We start from the raw sequence: 17,249 nt of genomic DNA, 5'->3' as shown, positions 1-17,249 counted from the left end.
AGTGACGTCACTCGCGGAGTTTCGCGATGACGTCACGTCACAGCGTTCAGAACCCGCCGTCAAAAACACCCCCCCTTCTTCTTCTTGGTTCTTTCGGTAAAGTCACGTAGAATGGAAATAATAAAATAATAAAAATAAAACAATAAAATAATTCTGTTTTATTTTTAAAATAATAAAAAAAATGTAAGTTTTATTTGATTTATTTTATTATTTCCATTCTACGTGACTTTACCGAAAGAACCAAGAAGATGAATCCCTGCAGTCACGAAAGCTTTAAATCGAACCCCGCCCCCCTCGCGTCAATCGCCCGTGGGCGACGTCACGGCTCGCGGGTGTTGTCGAGCGATGGCGTCATTCGCGAGCCTCCGGGTTTGTGACGTCACTCCGCGGGAGACTATTTGGAAGGTGACGTCACGTGTCGGCCACCTGAGTTCAAGTTTCATTTATTGGGTGTCGCCATGTGAGCCATTCGGCTCTTGATTCGGGTGCAACGGCAACAAACAAAATATGAACAGAGAACACCTTAAAGCGACGACGCGCAGCAGAAACATCCTGGATAAACCAGCAAATCTTCCAGAAAAAACCACCACCGTGTTACAACGCGGTGTGCAATCTCGGTGGAGATTCCCACGTGGGCAGGCCCCGGACTGGCCATGGGGAAGCAGTCCAGAGGGCGAATGCCCGGGTGGGCCAGGCCATTACGAGGTGGACCGGTCTGTGTGGAGAAATTGCAAATGTGATCAGAGTTTCAAAAAAAAATCTATTTTCACCAAAAAATATTTTATAATCTCGAATGTGTACGCTTAATTTGCTTTTGTACGCAGGTCAGTTGACATTAAGTCCCCATAGGGGCCGTCCATAAATGACGTCCGCGATTTTTGACCCCCCCTCGTCACACGGCGTCACAAAGCTCTGCCCCCCCCCCCCTCCAAAACCATATTTCCATTTAGAAAATTAAAAATGCTTCAAATCACTTTAAACTATTGTCACTGTAGTGCGTATTTAATGTGGTGCTGCACTCTGATGTAGGAGAAAACATTTATTAAAAAGGAGGCGTTGGAAAGCTGAAATTTAGCATAAAATGCACTTGAAAATATTCAACGTCTAACTAAAACTGCAGATGTTCAGAATATGATATTGGAAATCTCTTATAATAATTATAAAATATTAAAAGTAATAATAACTTTTAAAAAATGGAAAGTACAATTATCGATTTAAAGCTTTCGTGACTGCAGGGATTCATCTTCTTGGTTTTTTCGGTAAAGTCACGTAGAAGGAAAATAATAAAATAATAAAAATAAAACAAAATAATTCTCACGACGTTTCGGCCACAACGCAAGCAGCCGTCTTCAGGTGGAGAACAGGTCTGTCGAGAAGGCAGAGTCTGAATGGCACGCCCCAGGCTTAGAGCGACTATTTACGCTGCAAGCTTCCTATCACCACTCTCCCATTGACATATTTCGTTGCTTCCTCTTAGTACCTTTCACGCGACGGTCAATGGTATAGTGTGTAGCATATTGTATAATAATAAAGAGTATTAAAGTGTAATGTTTAATACAATGTATAAGGTAATATATAGTATCGTAATTTTATAGTGAATATATAGCAGTGTGGTATACAGTTGGTTGGGTAGAATAATACATAGTGTAATATTACAATGTATAGTCTATAAGCATATTAGTTGCTGCGGCGCCATATTATTAACATTCCTTCCCTTTATTAATTCTAACCTTACTCCCTCCCTTTGATACTGCTAATCCTGCATAATGCATGGGCATAATGACTTTAAACCCCTCGCCAAACATCCTACGCATTTCACAAGTAGTACTAATCGCATATCTGCATTTCCCATAAATATGCTAAATTCCTCTTGATATGCAAATTATTTTGTCAAGACGCTCTTCGCCCCTCCATCCCAGCATAAATAGTCGCTCCAAGCCTGGGGCGTGCCATTCAGACTCTGCCTTCTCGACAGACCTGTTCTCCACCTGAAGACGGCTGCTTGCGTTGTGGCCGAAACGTCGTGAGAATTATTTTATTATATATAATTTTTAATTATTTTATTATTTTCCTTCTACGTGACTTTACCGAAAGAACCAAGAAGAAGTACAATTATAATAATCATATATTCATTCCACAGAATGAAAATCCCTGGGAGAATCATTTGAATCAAAATGTTTAATAACAATCATTCAAAAAGTTTACAAAATGTATGCTTCTCCATTCTTCCATGGAGAAGCAAAATGCTCCTTCATGGAATAAATAAAAGTGACCTTAGTAGATTGAAATAGTTAACAATGAAAATTAATCCAAATTAGTGTTGTTACACATCGTCACAAATGTTTGACCCCCCTCCCCCCCTTAGGTGCGTGACGTCATTTATGGTAGGCCCCATATTCGGCAGCCCCCAAAGATACATCTTCATCGGCCCATTTGTGTTTTTGTGGGCCAGTCCAAATGGGCCAATGAGATCGCACGGCAATTTGGGCCGCTGTGAAATACCTGGGTCGATTTTTAGGCCCCGTCCGCCACTGCACGTGAGGTGGATGAATGGACGGCTTGTGTCGCGTCAGTTTTAAACGTTAGTAGCGCTCATTGTTGCTGGCCGCTCGGCGTTTTGTGGAGGTCTTTGGGCCCGTGTGCAGCAACCGTGATAGCAAAAAAATAATGTGGCAGTGCAGTAAAACCCATTGTCCTGTACTATGGGGCCGTCCATAAATGACGTCACGCGATATTGGACGATTTTTGACCCCCCCCCAACCCCCACGTCGTCACACGGCGTCATAAAAAGTCAGACCCCCCCCTCAAATATGACGTCACAAAGCTCTGCCCCCCCCCCACAAATAAAACATGCTTCAAATCGATTTAAACTATTGTCATTGCAGTGCGTATTTAATGCGGCGCTGCACTCTGATGTTGTAGGAGAAAACATTTATTAAAAAGTATATTTAATTAAGTGGAACGTGTTGTCTATATTTATTTAAAGTTGCGCATTTTTACGTGACGTCGTATTTCTCAACCCCCCCCCCTCTTCGTCACACATCGTCACAAATGTCTGACCCCCCCCCACCCCTAGGTGCGTGACGTCATTTATGGACGGCCCCTATGCGGTATTGTCGATGCCCCCTCCATCAAGAACCCGTACACCTGAGGGCGAGGCCAGGGAGGGGATGAGACGGGGGTCCTAGCCCCGGGTGCACAACTCTCAGTCTCAATTATGATTTGGTTCTTTTGGTAAAGTCACGTATAAAGATAAAATAATAAATTTAATAATAGTATACTACGACGTTTCGATTGCAACACAAGCAATCATCATCAGGTATAAAATAAATAGCAACAAAAATCTAACCAGAAAACTATAGACAGACATATAAGCAGACAGATATCACAAAGATACACAGAGAGAAAACACGTATTCGGCACAAAGAGAGAGGTCGTCTCTGTGACGAGGCCTTAAATATAGAGAGGGGGCGGGGGCGGAGAGAGGGAGGGGGCAGAGAAAAAATTTGCATGTCAATGAGTGGACGACGACGTGGTACGGTACGCAAGCTTGAAAATTAGGACACACAATCCGCTGCTGGATGAGGGCCTCCCGACGCCGTGCGAGTGGTGGAGGGAAGGGGGTTATCCTGGGACCCATACTTCATCACTGGGGCCCGTGCGGGCTGGTGAAAGCGGGGAACCGTAGAAGTACTGCCCAACCACGGTGGCCGAGGCAATTCGTCTTGGGCGCGCCAGATGGCGCCACGCCTTCACTCAGCACCACAATGGCTCGATATCTTGGGATCTCGGAAGCTCAGGGGGTCTTGAGCCTGGTGGTTAATTATGGAAATCCATCCGGTTATAGCAGTCGGGTGTAGGCTTGGGCTGCAAAGTAGACAGGACTTCAACAGACCTTTGAATCTATCTGTGCGGAGTTATCAGTGTTTCCCCGTGGCCGTGTTCCTGATTCTTCCCACACGAATCCAAACTCCTTAGGGGCCGTCCATAAATGACGTCACGCAACCTAGAGGCGGGGGGGGTCAGAGATTTGTGACGATATGTGACGAAGGGGGGGGGGTTGAGAAATGTGACGTCACATCAAAATGCGCAACTTTAAATATAGACAACACATTCTACTTAATTAAATTGACTTTCGATTTAAAGCTTTCGTGACTGCAGGGATTCATCTTCTTGGTTCTTTCGGTAAAGTCACGTGACTTTACCGAAAGAACCAAGAAGATGAATTGACTTTTTAATAAATGTTTTATCCTACAACATCAGAGTGCAGCGCCACATTAAATACGCACTACAATGACAATAGTTTAAAGCGATTTGAAGCATCTTTTATTTTTTGGGGAGGGGAGGCAGAGCTTTGTGACGTCATATTTGAGGGGGGGGTCTGACTTTTTGTGACGCCGTGTAACGATGGGGGGGGGGGGTCAAAAATCGTCCAAAATCGTCATTTATGGACGGCCCCTTATCCACGCATCTCCGATGGAGCAACAGCGCCCTGCTGCCAGCGAGTATTGCGCTCATGAATACGTGAAGGGGTCGCAGTCCAGTACCACACGATCAACTCACATTGTCCGATGCTGCTGCTCCTGCTGCTTTGGCAGTGCGGTGCACAGAGACAACCAACAACCAGACTCAGCACATTTGTCAATATCAGAATATTGACTTACACTGGAGGAATCCGATGAGCTATAAAACTCTTTTTCACAGATGCCCAGTAGGGGCAGGTAGGGACGTGTCAACAACAAACATTACACATACATTATTGTAGTGCAAAGTACAAGAAAGGCAGCCAAATCACACAAAAATATACAAATACAACTAAAACCATCCCCGTCCTGCCAGGCAAAACTAAGGGGCCGTCCATAAATGACGTCACGCGATTTTGGACGATTTTTTTACCCCCCCCCCCTCGCGTCACACGGCGTCACAAAAAGTCAGACCCCCCCCCCCTCAAATATGACGTCACAAGGCTCTGCACCCCCCCCCCCAAATAAAACATGCTTCAAATCGCTTTAAACTATTGTCATTGCAGTGCGTATTTAATGTGGCGCTGCACTCTGATGTTGTAGGAGGAGACATTTATTAAACAGTCTATTTAATTAAGTGGAACGTGTTGTCTATATTTATTTAAGGTTGCGCATTTTGATGTGACGTCACATTTCTCACCCCCCCCCCCCCTCGTCACACATCGTCACAAATGTCTGACCCCCCCCCCTAGGTGAGTGACGTCATTTATGGACGGCCCCTAAGTGATGTATTAACTATTTTTCAGAAGCGACCTGGCCACAAATGACAAAACTGTGGCCTTAAAAGAATATTCGACGTTTCGGGAAATGACCATTTTTTAGAGCAGAGACACAAATGGGTGATGTGTTGTTGACGACTCAAATGTTATGGTGGTATCAGACGACAGCGACTTTCAATTCCTAATGAACACACCAGGTGGCGCCCCTCAACCAGCAACAAAGTCGCCAGCAACAAGGTCGCCAGCAACGCGCCCGGTCTCAGTGATGACAACGTGGGAGTTCCACGTGCATCTTGTTTAAGGGGCCGTCCATAAATGACGTCACGCACCTTGGGGGGGGGGGGGGGGTTGAGAAATGTGACGTCACATCAAAATGCGCAACTTTTAATAAATATAGACAACACGTTCTGCTTAATTAAATTGACTTTTTAATGAATGTTTTCTCCTACAACATCAGAGTGCAGCGCCACATTAAATACGCACTACAATGACAATAGTTTAAAGCGATTTGAAGCATGTTTTATTTGGAGGGGGGTAGAGCTTTGTGACGTCATATTTGAGGGGGGGTCTGACTTTTTGTGGCGCCGTGTGACGAAGGGGGGGGGGGTCAAAAATCGTCCAAAATCGCGTGACGTCATTTATGGACGGCCCCTAACCAGGTCAGGAGGCAAGAGACCAGCAACGAAGCGACCAGAATAAATAAACAACCGAATAGAAATCAGAGCAGACAACCAACGAAAGCAAATGAAATGCACTGCAGCAATGTAGCAGAGACCCCCCTAACACACAGAGATCCCCCCATCGTAGGCTTCACAGACTGCTGGGGCAAGTGCTGTTAGCGAGTAGCACCTATGAAGGCCGGCACGGCGCACGAGGGGGTGGGTGGCCAACACCGCGCCCGACCGCCTTTGTCTCCCAAGTGGCGATGTTTACACACCACGCCGGGTATTAGTTTGAGGCCGAGTCGACCTAGGGGAGTCCCAGAATCGTCACCGGTGTTGAGCGTGAGCGGGAATCTAATTCGGGTCGCCGGGTGCGTAGCGCAGCGCGCTAACCACTACACCACCGCTTCCCCCCCACACACACAGACACACAGATACACAGACACACAGACACACAGATACACAGACACACAGACACACAGACACACAGATACACAAACACACAGATACACAGACACACAGACACACAAACACACAGATACACAAACACACAGATACACAGACACACAGATACACAGACACACACATACACAGACACACATACACACAGACACACAGACAGACACACGGACACACAGACACACAGATATACAGACACACAGATACACAGACACACAGATACACAGACCACTCACGCAGACACACAGACACACAGATACACAGACACACATACACACAGACACACAGACAGACACACGGACACACAGACACACAGATATACAGACACACATATACACAGACACACAGATACACAGACCACTCACGCAGACACACAGACACACAGATACACAGACACACAGACCACTCACGCAGACACCGCAGGGAGCCCCGAAATGCAGACGGCAGGGGTCAGTGTTGTCCCAGAGCTGGGCTGGGAAGTATTTCTGTGCGTGCAAGGTGTATATATAATAATTAATTATTATTACAACAATAGAGATAAGACAACGATCTCCCCGTATAGCCTTAACAGACTGTAGGGGCAAGTGCTGTTAGCGAGCAGCACCTATGAAGGCCGGCCCGGCACACGAGGGGGTGGGTGGCCAGCGCCACGCCCGACCGCCTTTGTCTCCCCAGTGACGATGTTTACACACCGCACCAGGCACTCATTTGAGGCTGAGTTGACCTGGGGGAGGCCCGGGACCTCTTCAGATAATCGTCACCGGTGTTGGCCGTGAGCAGGAATCTAACCCGTGTCACCGGGTTTGTAGCTAACCACTACACCCCCCACAAATGACAACAATAGACACAGACCCAGCGACACACACAGCGACACACACAGCTGAGTGCTGTAAGCGAGCGCCGGATGAAGGCCGGCACGGCGCACCACGGGGTGGTGTGAAGTGGACAGTCAACGACGCCCGGCCGCCTTTGTCTCCCCCACCAACCCCACACGTTTACCGGGTCTTCATTTCAGGCTGAGTCGCCCGAGAGGAAGGGGCCGGGACCGGTTCAGATAATTATCGCTGTGCCACTGATGCCGGCCGTGAGCGTGAATCGGTGCACCACCGCTCCCCCCTTCACATCTGCGCATACGAATTGACACGCTCACGTATGGACCCGCACGCGTCCCGTCCACTCGCAGGCGTCTAATAAAGCAGCAGGCTTCAACTTGTGCGTCTTCAACGGTGGCACGGAGAGAACATTAATATGACGTCTCGACCAAGGAGATCGACATAACGCGCGTTACACGCAGGCACACGCACAAAGACAAAGATTCCCCCGTGGAGCCTTAACCGACTGTTGGGGCAAGTGCTGTTAGCGAGCACCTATGAAGGCCGGCACGGTACAGCTTACCAACAACACTCCGCCCGACCGCCCACTGCACCACCGCTCCCCACACGCACACAAAGACGCGACGACCCGCACGACTCCACGATCACACACCGCCAACCACCCCCATACACACCACCACTTACGTACACCCAGACACAGCCCTGCGCGTGCACTACGCACCAGGTGCCCGTGTTGAGGCTGAGGCGACCTACGGGAGGTCCAGGAGCGGCTCAAATATTCTTCCACTGTCCTATCAACACAAACACCCCTCGTGCAACCAACACCCCCACGGACACCCAAATCCACCCCCATAGCAACCCAACCCACTCCACCACAAAGACAAAGCTCCCCCGGACAGGCACAGCAGACTGTTTGGGGCAAGTGCTGTTAGCACGAGGGGATGGGTGGCAAGCACCACGCCCGACCGCCTTTGTCTCCCGAGTGGCGATGTTTAACCACACACCGCACCAGGTACTCGTTTGAGGCTGAGTCGACCTAGGGGAGGCCCAGGACCGGTTCAGACAATTGTCGCCGGTGTGGGCCGTGAGCGGGAATCGAATTCGGGTCGTCGGGTTCGCAGCGCAGCCGATGCCACCGCTCCACCCCACAGCGGACAATCTCACACACACCCCCACACCCCATCACCACACAACCCATGACAACCCCCACCCTCAACACCTCTACCCCCCACAACCCAATCCTCCCACAACGTTACACCACCCACACCCTACACCACCACCCAAACCCTACACCACCACCCACCACCCTACACCACCACCCACACCCACCCTACACCACCACCCACACCCACCCTACACCACCACCCACACCCACCCTACACCACCACCCAGCCCACCCTACACCACCACCCACACCCACCCTACACCACCACCCACACCCACCCTACACCACCACCCACACCCACCCTACACCACCACCCAGCCCACCCTACACCATCCACCCACACCCACCATACACCACCACTAACCCTACACCACCACCCTCACCCTACACCACCACCCACACCCACCCTACACCACCACCCACCCTACACCACCACCCAGCCCACCCTACACCATCCACCCACACCCACCATACACCACCACTAACCCTACACCACCACCCTCACCCTACACCACCACCCACACCCACCCTACACCACCATCCACACCCACCCTACACCACCACCCAGCCCACCCTACACCATCCACCCACACCCACCATACACCACTCACCCTACACCACCACTCACCCTACACCACCACCCACCCTACAACACCCCCCACACCCACCGTACACCACCACCCCATCTCACACCCCCACACCCTCTCCGCATTGTTTATGCTAATACTGCGGGGGGCGGGGGGGGCGAGTAGGGGGAGGGGCGCAAGGAGGGGGGAGGGGCGCGAGCAGGAGGAGGGGGAAGGGGCGCGAGCAGGAGGAGGGGGGAGGGGCTCCCCCCCGCCTCGCACGCGCTTTGCCATTTTGCGTGGAGAAGAGCGGCAGGAGCGGAGCGGAGAGATCCGCGGCGAGAGAACAGAGAGAGGGAGAGAGAGAGAGGAGGGGAGGGGAGAGGGAGGAGAGAGGCAGGCGAGAGGGAGAGACGATACGAGGGACAGGGCGCGAGAGAGAACGACGAAGGACGCGAGTAGAAGGACGAGGAGGGAACGAGGAGGAGAGAGAGGAACGAGAGGAGACGCCGCCGGGTGACCGCGCTCCCCCCGCGCTCCCCCCGCGCTGCTGCTGCTGCGCTCGCTGCCATGGCGAGCAGCGGGGGGCGGTAGCGATGGAGGCGGACGTGGAGGTGCAGGAGGGATCCGTGCGGCGCTAGCGGCCACCTCGCCCCCGCAGACATGGATGCTCTGGTTCTCGCCTGGACTCTGGCGCTCTCGCTCTGCGCTCCGCTCTCTTTGTTAGCCTCCTCCTCCTCATCCTCCCCGGGGCCGGGCTGGCGCGACGCGGCCAGCGGGAAGGAGGCGATGGCGCCGCGCTGCGCCCTGCCGCCCGACGGTGCCCCCCTGCTCGTTTACGTGCGCGCCCTGCTGCCCCCGAGGACTGCCCCCCCCGGCGCCGCCAACCGCACCGCGCGCCCGCACGGCCGCGGCTGCGCGCAAGCGAGGACCCCCCTCGCGCACCCCGGCTCCCTCGGGACGGTCCCCTTAGTCGTGCGCGCGTCCGCGCCGCCCTGCGTGGCGCGGGGCCGCCGCTTGCTGAGCCTGAGGGCCGCCCCCTACTCGCCGCAGGGGGAGCCCCCCCCTGGCTCGCCGTCCGAGGGGCCCCCCTGCGAGGCGAGGCGCGTGTCCGGGGACTCGCGCCTCGCCGTGGACGCGGCTAGGGGGGCCGTGTTCGCGCGCCGCGCCCTGTGCCGCGGGACCGCGCGGATCCTGCTTCACGCGCTCTGCCCGGGGCCCCCCGCGGTCCCGGGGTCCCTGGCTTCCCCGGAGTCGGGCCCCGGCTCCCGCGGCGGGGCGCTGCGCCGCCTCCCCGTGCTGCTCTCCCTGCGCGTGGCCGCGCCGTCTCCCGGCGCCGGCGGGGACGGCGAGGCCGAGCCGGAGCGGCCGGCGCCGCCGCCTCCTCTGCGGCGGAGGAGGCGGCGGAGGAGGCGCGCCCGGGCGGCCAACAGCTACCCGCGCTTCCCGCGGAGTTCGTACGACGTGGTGATGGCCGAGAACCAGCCGCCGGGCACCGCGGTGGTGACGCTGGCGGCCAAGGACCCGGACGAGGGCGACGCGGGCCGCTTGGAGTACTCGATGACGGCGCTGGTGGACAGCCGGTCGGGGGACCTCTTCTCCATCGACAACGCCACGGGCGCCGTGGTGACGACGCGCGCCCTGGACCGCGAGAGCATGGCGCAGCACCAGTTCCGCGTGACGGCGGCCGACTGGGGCTCGCCGCGACGCACGGCAACGTGCGTGCTCACGGTGCGCGTGGCCGACATGAACGACCACGCGCCCGTGTTCGAGCAGAGCGTCTACCGCGACACGATCCGCGAGAATGTGGAGGAGGGCTACCCGGTGCTGCAGCTGCGCGCCACGGACGGCGACTCGGCGGACAACGCAAACATCCTCTACCGCATCGTGCGCGGCGACCAGAGCGTGTTCGAGATGGACACGCGCTCGGGCATGCTCACGACCAAGGGCGTGGTGGACCGCGAGCGCGAGGAGCGCTACACGCTCGTGGTGGAGGCCAACGACCAGGGCAAGGACCCGGGCCCGCGCAGCGCCACGGTCACCGTGGTGATCGGCGTGCTGGACGAGAACGACAACTACCCGCAGTTCGGCGAGAAGCGCTACTCGGCGGAGGTGCGCGAGGACGTGAGGCCGCACAGCTCGGTGCTCGCGGTGGCGGCGACGGACGCGGACAAGGACAACAACGCGCAGGTGCAGTTCAGCATCATCAGCGGCAACAGCCGCGGCCACTTCTCCATGGACGCCATCAGCGGCGTGGTGGAGGTCATTTCGACGCTCGACTACGAGGTGGAGCGCGAGTACACGCTGTGGGTGCGCGCCCAGGACAGCGGGCGGCCCACGCTCTCCAACAACTCGGGCATCGTGACCGTGCACGTGGTGGACGTGAACGACAACGCGCCCATCTTCCTGAGCACGCCATTCCAGACGTCGGTGCTCGAGAACGCGGCTCTCGGCCACTCGGTGCTGCACATCCAGGCCGTGGACGCCGACGCGGGCGAGAACTCGCGCCTCACCTACAGCCTCTCGAACCTGCCCGCCGCCTTCCCCTTCGCCATCAACAACGGCACCGGCTGGATCACCGTCGCCTCGGAGCTGGACCGCGAGGCCGTGGACCGCTACGAGTTCACGGTGGAGGCGCGCGACCACGGCTCGCCCAGCCTCAGCGCCTCGGCCAGCGTGAGCATCACGGTAATTGACGTGAACGACAACAAGCCCGAGTTCACGCACAAGACATACCACGTGCGCCTCAACGAGGACGCGGCCGTGAGCACCAGCGTGCTCACCGTCACGGCCACCGACCGCGACAGCAACAGCGTCATCTCATACCAGATCTCGAGCGGCAATACGCGCAGCCGGTTCGCCATGACGAGCCAGAGCGGAGGCGGCCTCGTCACCGTGGCGCTGCCGCTCGACTACAAGCAGGAGCGGAGATACGTGCTCACCATCACCGCGTCGGACGGCACGCTCGCCGACACGGCGCAGGTGAGCGGAGCGAGCGAGCGAGCAGTGGGACGCGCCGGTTGCTTCGTTCGTCGTTTGGGGGTCGTGAGGTCGCGAGGTTCAACGCCACCGCGCGCCATCGCTCGAGGCTTTCAGTGACCGCTCTTCTTGCAGTCTCATCGTCATCACCACCACCACCTTTAGGGTTTTTTTCCCCTGTGGATTATCGACCTCTGGATGCCGCTCCAATGTCCGTCTCTGGCACCTACCCTCCTCCACCTTGCGCACCGTGTCCCGTCATCACGACCTCATCCTCCGATTCCCAACCTCAAAATTGCTTCACCCTATCCTCCACCCTGAACACGTGTCCCACCCATCACAACCTGCTCGTCTTCAACAGCGCTTTCCTGCCACGGCCCATTCCCACCGGCGGTGATAAAGGTCAAAACGCAAGCAGCTATGATGGCAGGAGATTAAGCAATTCTGAAAACACCCAAATCAATAGGCGACTAGCAGTAGCACGTTCATGCAGCAGGTTTCGAGTGCGATTCATGTAACCAGCGTGAGAAGGCAAGCGGCGAGGGATGAGTCTCGTTTGCGAGTCATCCGGGTCGTCGAAACCACAACAGCAATATAAGATAAGCACCGAGTTTAGCAAAAGGAGAAAATAGCGACCAGGGCGAAACACACCTCGCAGGAGGCTGTTGAACAGTTGTACCTTATAAAGAAAGCAAGACAATAAAGTACTGTAGTATAGTAAGTATTGTAGTATAGTAAGTATTGTAGTATAGTAAGTATTGTAGTGTCGAGTGTGAGATGATTTCACGACGCTGCTGCTGCTGCGTCTGCTGCCGTTGTCAGCGGTGCCCAAGAACTTTTGTTAATGATGTAAGATAGGCGACGTTTCGGGCAACGGCCCTTCTTCATAGCGCGTGAATAGACGCAGTGTAGATGCGAGATGAGCTGTGACGACGAGCTGCTCGTATTGTCCACACGAGTACCAGCGGCCCATCCATCGAATCGCTCTCCTGCCACCACCGGTGCATGCCGAACCGTCCCAGGTTGCTTACAGTAGTAGCCTGGCCCGCCTCGCCCTGCTCATGGCGAGACGGGATGTGTGGGCTCCTCGACGGGGGAGACGTTGAGCCGTCCAACCTCGGTGAGCGGGAGGGCACCTCGTGTGCCCGGAGTGTACCCACCGCCGGCATTTGCTGAGCGAGTTTGAGCCCTGGTTAGTTACTCTTTGTTTTTTTCGGTAAAGTCACGTATACAGATAAAATAATAAATTAAATACTAGCATACGACGTTTCGATTGCAACACAAGCAATCGTCATCAGGTATACATGAAATAGAAACACAAATCTAGTATACTTAGAAATGTAATGTAATACAACAGAGAGTCGGATAACATAACAGTGAACACCCTATTGTTTAATCTCTCTCTCAAATTTAGCATTCTCAGGAAGAACGTGCTCAACCAGGTAGGGTGTTGACTGTTATGTTATCCGACTCTCTGTTGTATTACATTAGATTTCTAAGTATACTAGATTTGTGTTTCTATTTCATTTATACCTCATGACGATTGCTTGTGTTGCAATAGAAACGTCGTATGCTAGTATTTAATTTATTATTTTATCTTTATACGTGACTTTACCGAAAGAACCAAAGAGTAATTCCTGCAGTCACGAAAGCTCCAAATTAAGTTTGAACCCTGGTAATTTCTCTACAGCACTCGGATTCATGTATTTATTTTCAGTTTTCAGTCGCATTTATTTTGAATAACCCTGTGAGCCATTCGGCTCTTTGGGATGGGAGACAAACCCACCTGGCACCGCGTCGGTTGACGCAGCCCTGAGCTCCGTGGTGCATTGTTGAATTCATCTGTGCGGCGCTTGTGAGTTTCACCCGCCGCTCTCCGGGTTCTGTCCAGTTGCCCTCTCCCCCCCTAATCTCTCACGAAGCCCACGCCCGCACGCGCACTCAGTGCCATTGGTCAAACATCCCAAAGGAGACGCAGGGCCATCCACGGAAGGGTTGTCTGGAGACTTGGTGGCCGAATATTGTGCTACAGTTGGTAGAGCATCGGGGCCTTTAATCCGTGGGTCTCCACGGTTCAAGTGTCACCAGGTTCGGGCGAGAATACCGAAACTTGGGTGGGACCCTCCTGAAAAACAAAAGTCTTGAGCTTTCTTTGGGGCAATCGGACTAAACACGTGGAGTGGAATTCGTCACCTGCGCGAGGAGGTGGTCATAGAAGAGGAGGTGGTGGTGGTGGACGTGGTGGTGGTGGTTGTCGTGGAGGTAATGGTGGAGGTAATGGTGGAGGTTAATGGTGGAGGTGGTGAAGGAGGTGTTCGAGGTGTTGGAGACTCCTTGCTCGTGATGGCAGCAGCAGCAGCGGCGGCGGCAATATGGTTCAGGAGCCACACACACGCCCATGTCGAGGTCTGCTGGTCACGACGAGAGGGCTTCAAGAGGAGAGAGAGAGAAGCATCTCTCTCTCCTCTTGCTGCTGCTTAGTTGAAGGAGCGCAGACTACAGAGATTTACGAGACGGTCCACAGTGACGCTGCTGCTGCTGTTGTTGCTGCTGTTGTTGCTGTTGCTGCTGCTGTTGCTGCTGCTGCTGTTGCTGCTGCTGTTGCTGCTGTTGTTGCTGTTGCTGCTGCTGTTGCTGCTGCTGCTGTTGCTGCTGCTGTTGCTGATGTTGTTGCTGCTGTTGCTGCTGCTGCACCACCCCCCCACCACCACCGTCCCCCACTTCGCCAAAACTGCAATGGCCAGCGTGGTGATGTAATGATCAAAGGGGAAACCCCTCGAAACCGACACGGCCCGGAGAAGCCTTTCACTCCCGTCAGTGTTAGTCCACTACCGCACAGTGACAACGACTAGGGGGGCGGGGCTGTGCAGGGGACGAAGGCGCAGCTCTGCAATTACCCGCTGCTCCCGCCACCGCTCCCGCCAATGCTGGGGATCTCCAGAGAGCCCCCACCCCCCTCCGTCCCCCCTCCGTCCCCCCACCTTCAGAGGGGGAACTTTGGCCTCCTTCGTGTAGGTTGCCCAGGCGTCTTGGGAAGAGTTGGGAGTGCCCACACTTTACCCCACGGCACGCAAGCTGCCGGCCCCACTCACTAGTGGTGCAGTCTACGAATCTATACTGCTGGCTGGGCAGAAGTGCCGTGGGTGGGGGGAGATGTGGGGGAGGGGCGGATTTAAGAAACCTGATAACGGAGCAGCGTGTATGTACTGTATGTGGAACTTCTTTCGCACCATACGGAGGTGCGGGGGAAGGACAACCGCAACCACCTCCTCTTGTTCCTCACCTCCAAGTTCTTTCCGCCATCCCCCTCCTCCACCTTTGCGCACGCGTCCCACCCATCACAACCTCCTAGTCCCGACCTCCGAGTTGCTTACCCCGCCCTCCAAACTCCACCTTTGCGCACGTGCGCCACCTGTCACAAGCCTCCAGGTTGCCTGACCCACCCTTCCTTTCCCGCGCTGTGCACACGCGCGCGTGTCGAACGCGCGTGCGTGCCGTGCGTTGCAGGTGTTCGTGAACATCACGGACGCGAACACGCACCGGCCCGTGTTCCAGAGCTCGCACTACTCGGTGAGCGTGCACGAGGACCGCCCCGTCGGCAGCACCGTGGTGGTCATCAGCGCCACGGACGAGGACATGGGCGAGAACGCGCGCATCACCTACTTCATGGAGGACAACGTCCCGCAGTTCCGCATCGAGCCCAACAGCGGGGCCATCACCACGCTGGTGGAGCTCGACTACGAAGACCGCCCCACCTACACGCTCGCCATCACCGCCAAGGACAACGGCATCCCGCAGAAGTCCGACACCACCTACGTGGAGATCATGGTGAGCGACGTCAACGACAACGCGCCCAAGTTCCTGCGCGACCACTACCGGGGCTCGGTGCTGGAGGACGCGCCGCCCTTCTCCAGCGTGCTCACCGTGTCGGCCACGGACCGCGACTCGGGCCTCAACGGCCGCGTGCAGTACACGTTCCAGGGCGGCGAGGACGGCGACGGCGACTTCACCGTCGAGTCGACGTCGGGCCTCGTGCGCACCGTGCGCCGTCTCGACCGCGAGAACGTCGCCGTGTACAACCTGCGCGCCTTCGCCGTCGACCGTGGCTCGCCGCCGCTCAGGACGGCCGTGGACGTGGTCGTGACGGTGCTGGACGTCAACGACAACCCGCCCATCTTCGAGCTCGACGAGATCCCCATCTACGTGAAGGAGAACAGCCCCGTGGGCTCCGTGGTGGGGCACGTGACGGCGCGCGACCCCGACGAGGGCCCCAACGCGCAGGTCATGTACCAGATCATCGAGGGCAACATCCCCGAGGTCTTCCAGCTGGACATCTTCTCCGGCGAGCTCACGGTGCTCACCGACCTCGACTACGAGGCGCGCTCCGAGTTCGTGATCGTGGTGCAGGCGACGTCGGCGCCGCTCGTGAGCCGCGCCACCGTGCGCATCCACGTGGAGGACCAGAACGACAACAGCCCCAGCCTCAGCAACTTCGAGATCCTCTTCAACAACTACGTGACCAACAAATCCAACAGCTTCCCCGTGGGCGTGATCGGCCGCGTGCCCGCGCACGACCCCGACGTGTCCGACCGCCTCACCTACGCCTTCGAGCGGGGCAACGAGTTCAACCTCCTGGTGCTGAACCGCTCGACGGGCGAACTGCGCCTGAGCAGCAAGCTCGACAACAACCGGCGCCTCGTGGCCGTCATGCGCGTCAGCGTCACAGGTGAGGCGCGGGCGAGCCTGGTGTGTGTGTGTGGTGAGGGTTTGTGTGGGGTGTGTGGTTAGGGTGTGTGTGTGTGGGTTTGTGTGGGGTGAGTTTGTGTGGGGTGAGTTTGTGTGGGGTGAGTTTGTGTGGTGTGTGTGGTGAGAGTGTGTGTGGAGTGTGTGTGTGGTGTGAGTGTGTGTGGTGTGTGTGGTTAGGGTGTGTGTGTGGGGTGAGTGTGTGTGGTGTGTGGTGAGGGTGTGTGTGTGTGGTGTGTGTGTGGTGTGAGTGTGTGTGGTGTGTGTGTGGTGAGGGTGTGTGTGTGGTGTGAGTTTGTGTGGGGTGAGTGTGTGTTGTGTGTGTGGTGAGGGTGTGTGTGTGGTGAGGGTTTGTGTGGGGTGAGTTTGTGTGGGGTGAGTTTGTGTGCGTGTGGTGAGGGTGTGTGGTGTGTGTGTGTGTGTGGTGTGTGTGGTGAGGGTGTGTGTGTGGTGTGAGTTTGTGTGGGGTGAGTGTGTGTGGTGTGTGTGGTGAGGGTGTGTGTGTGGTGGGAGTTTGTGTGGGGTGAGTGTGTGTGGTGTGAGTTTGTGTGGGGTGAGTGTGTGTGGTGTGTGTGGCGAGTGTCTGTGTGTGTGGTGAGT

At 55.4% G+C, this 17,249-nt stretch overlaps 1 protein-coding gene across 5 annotated transcripts in view; it reads left to right on the top strand.

Moving 5' to 3' along the window:
* Positions 1-9,212: 9,212 nt before the first annotated feature.
* Positions 9,213-17,249, top strand: part of LOC144943636 (cadherin EGF LAG seven-pass G-type receptor 2-like) — a 123,920-nt gene continuing 115,883 nt past the window's right edge. For all 5 annotated transcript variants that reach the window (XM_078871287.1, XM_078871286.1, XM_078871288.1 and 2 more), the window contains exons 1-2: positions 9,213-11,909; positions 15,414-16,632. In XM_078871287.1, the coding sequence (XP_078727413.1) occupies positions 9,591-11,909; positions 15,414-16,632 (3,538 nt within the window). In that variant the 5' untranslated portion in view covers positions 9,213-9,590. The remainder of the gene's footprint in view (positions 11,910-15,413; positions 16,633-17,249) is intronic.

This window comes from Lampetra fluviatilis, chromosome 32, assembly GCF_964198595.1.
Source record: "Lampetra fluviatilis chromosome 32, kcLamFluv1.1, whole genome shotgun sequence".
NCBI classification, from domain to species: domain Eukaryota; kingdom Metazoa; phylum Chordata; class Hyperoartia; order Petromyzontiformes; family Petromyzontidae; genus Lampetra; species Lampetra fluviatilis.
Note: the sequence above shows the minus strand (reverse complement) of the source record. Positions and strands in the feature narration are given on the sequence as shown.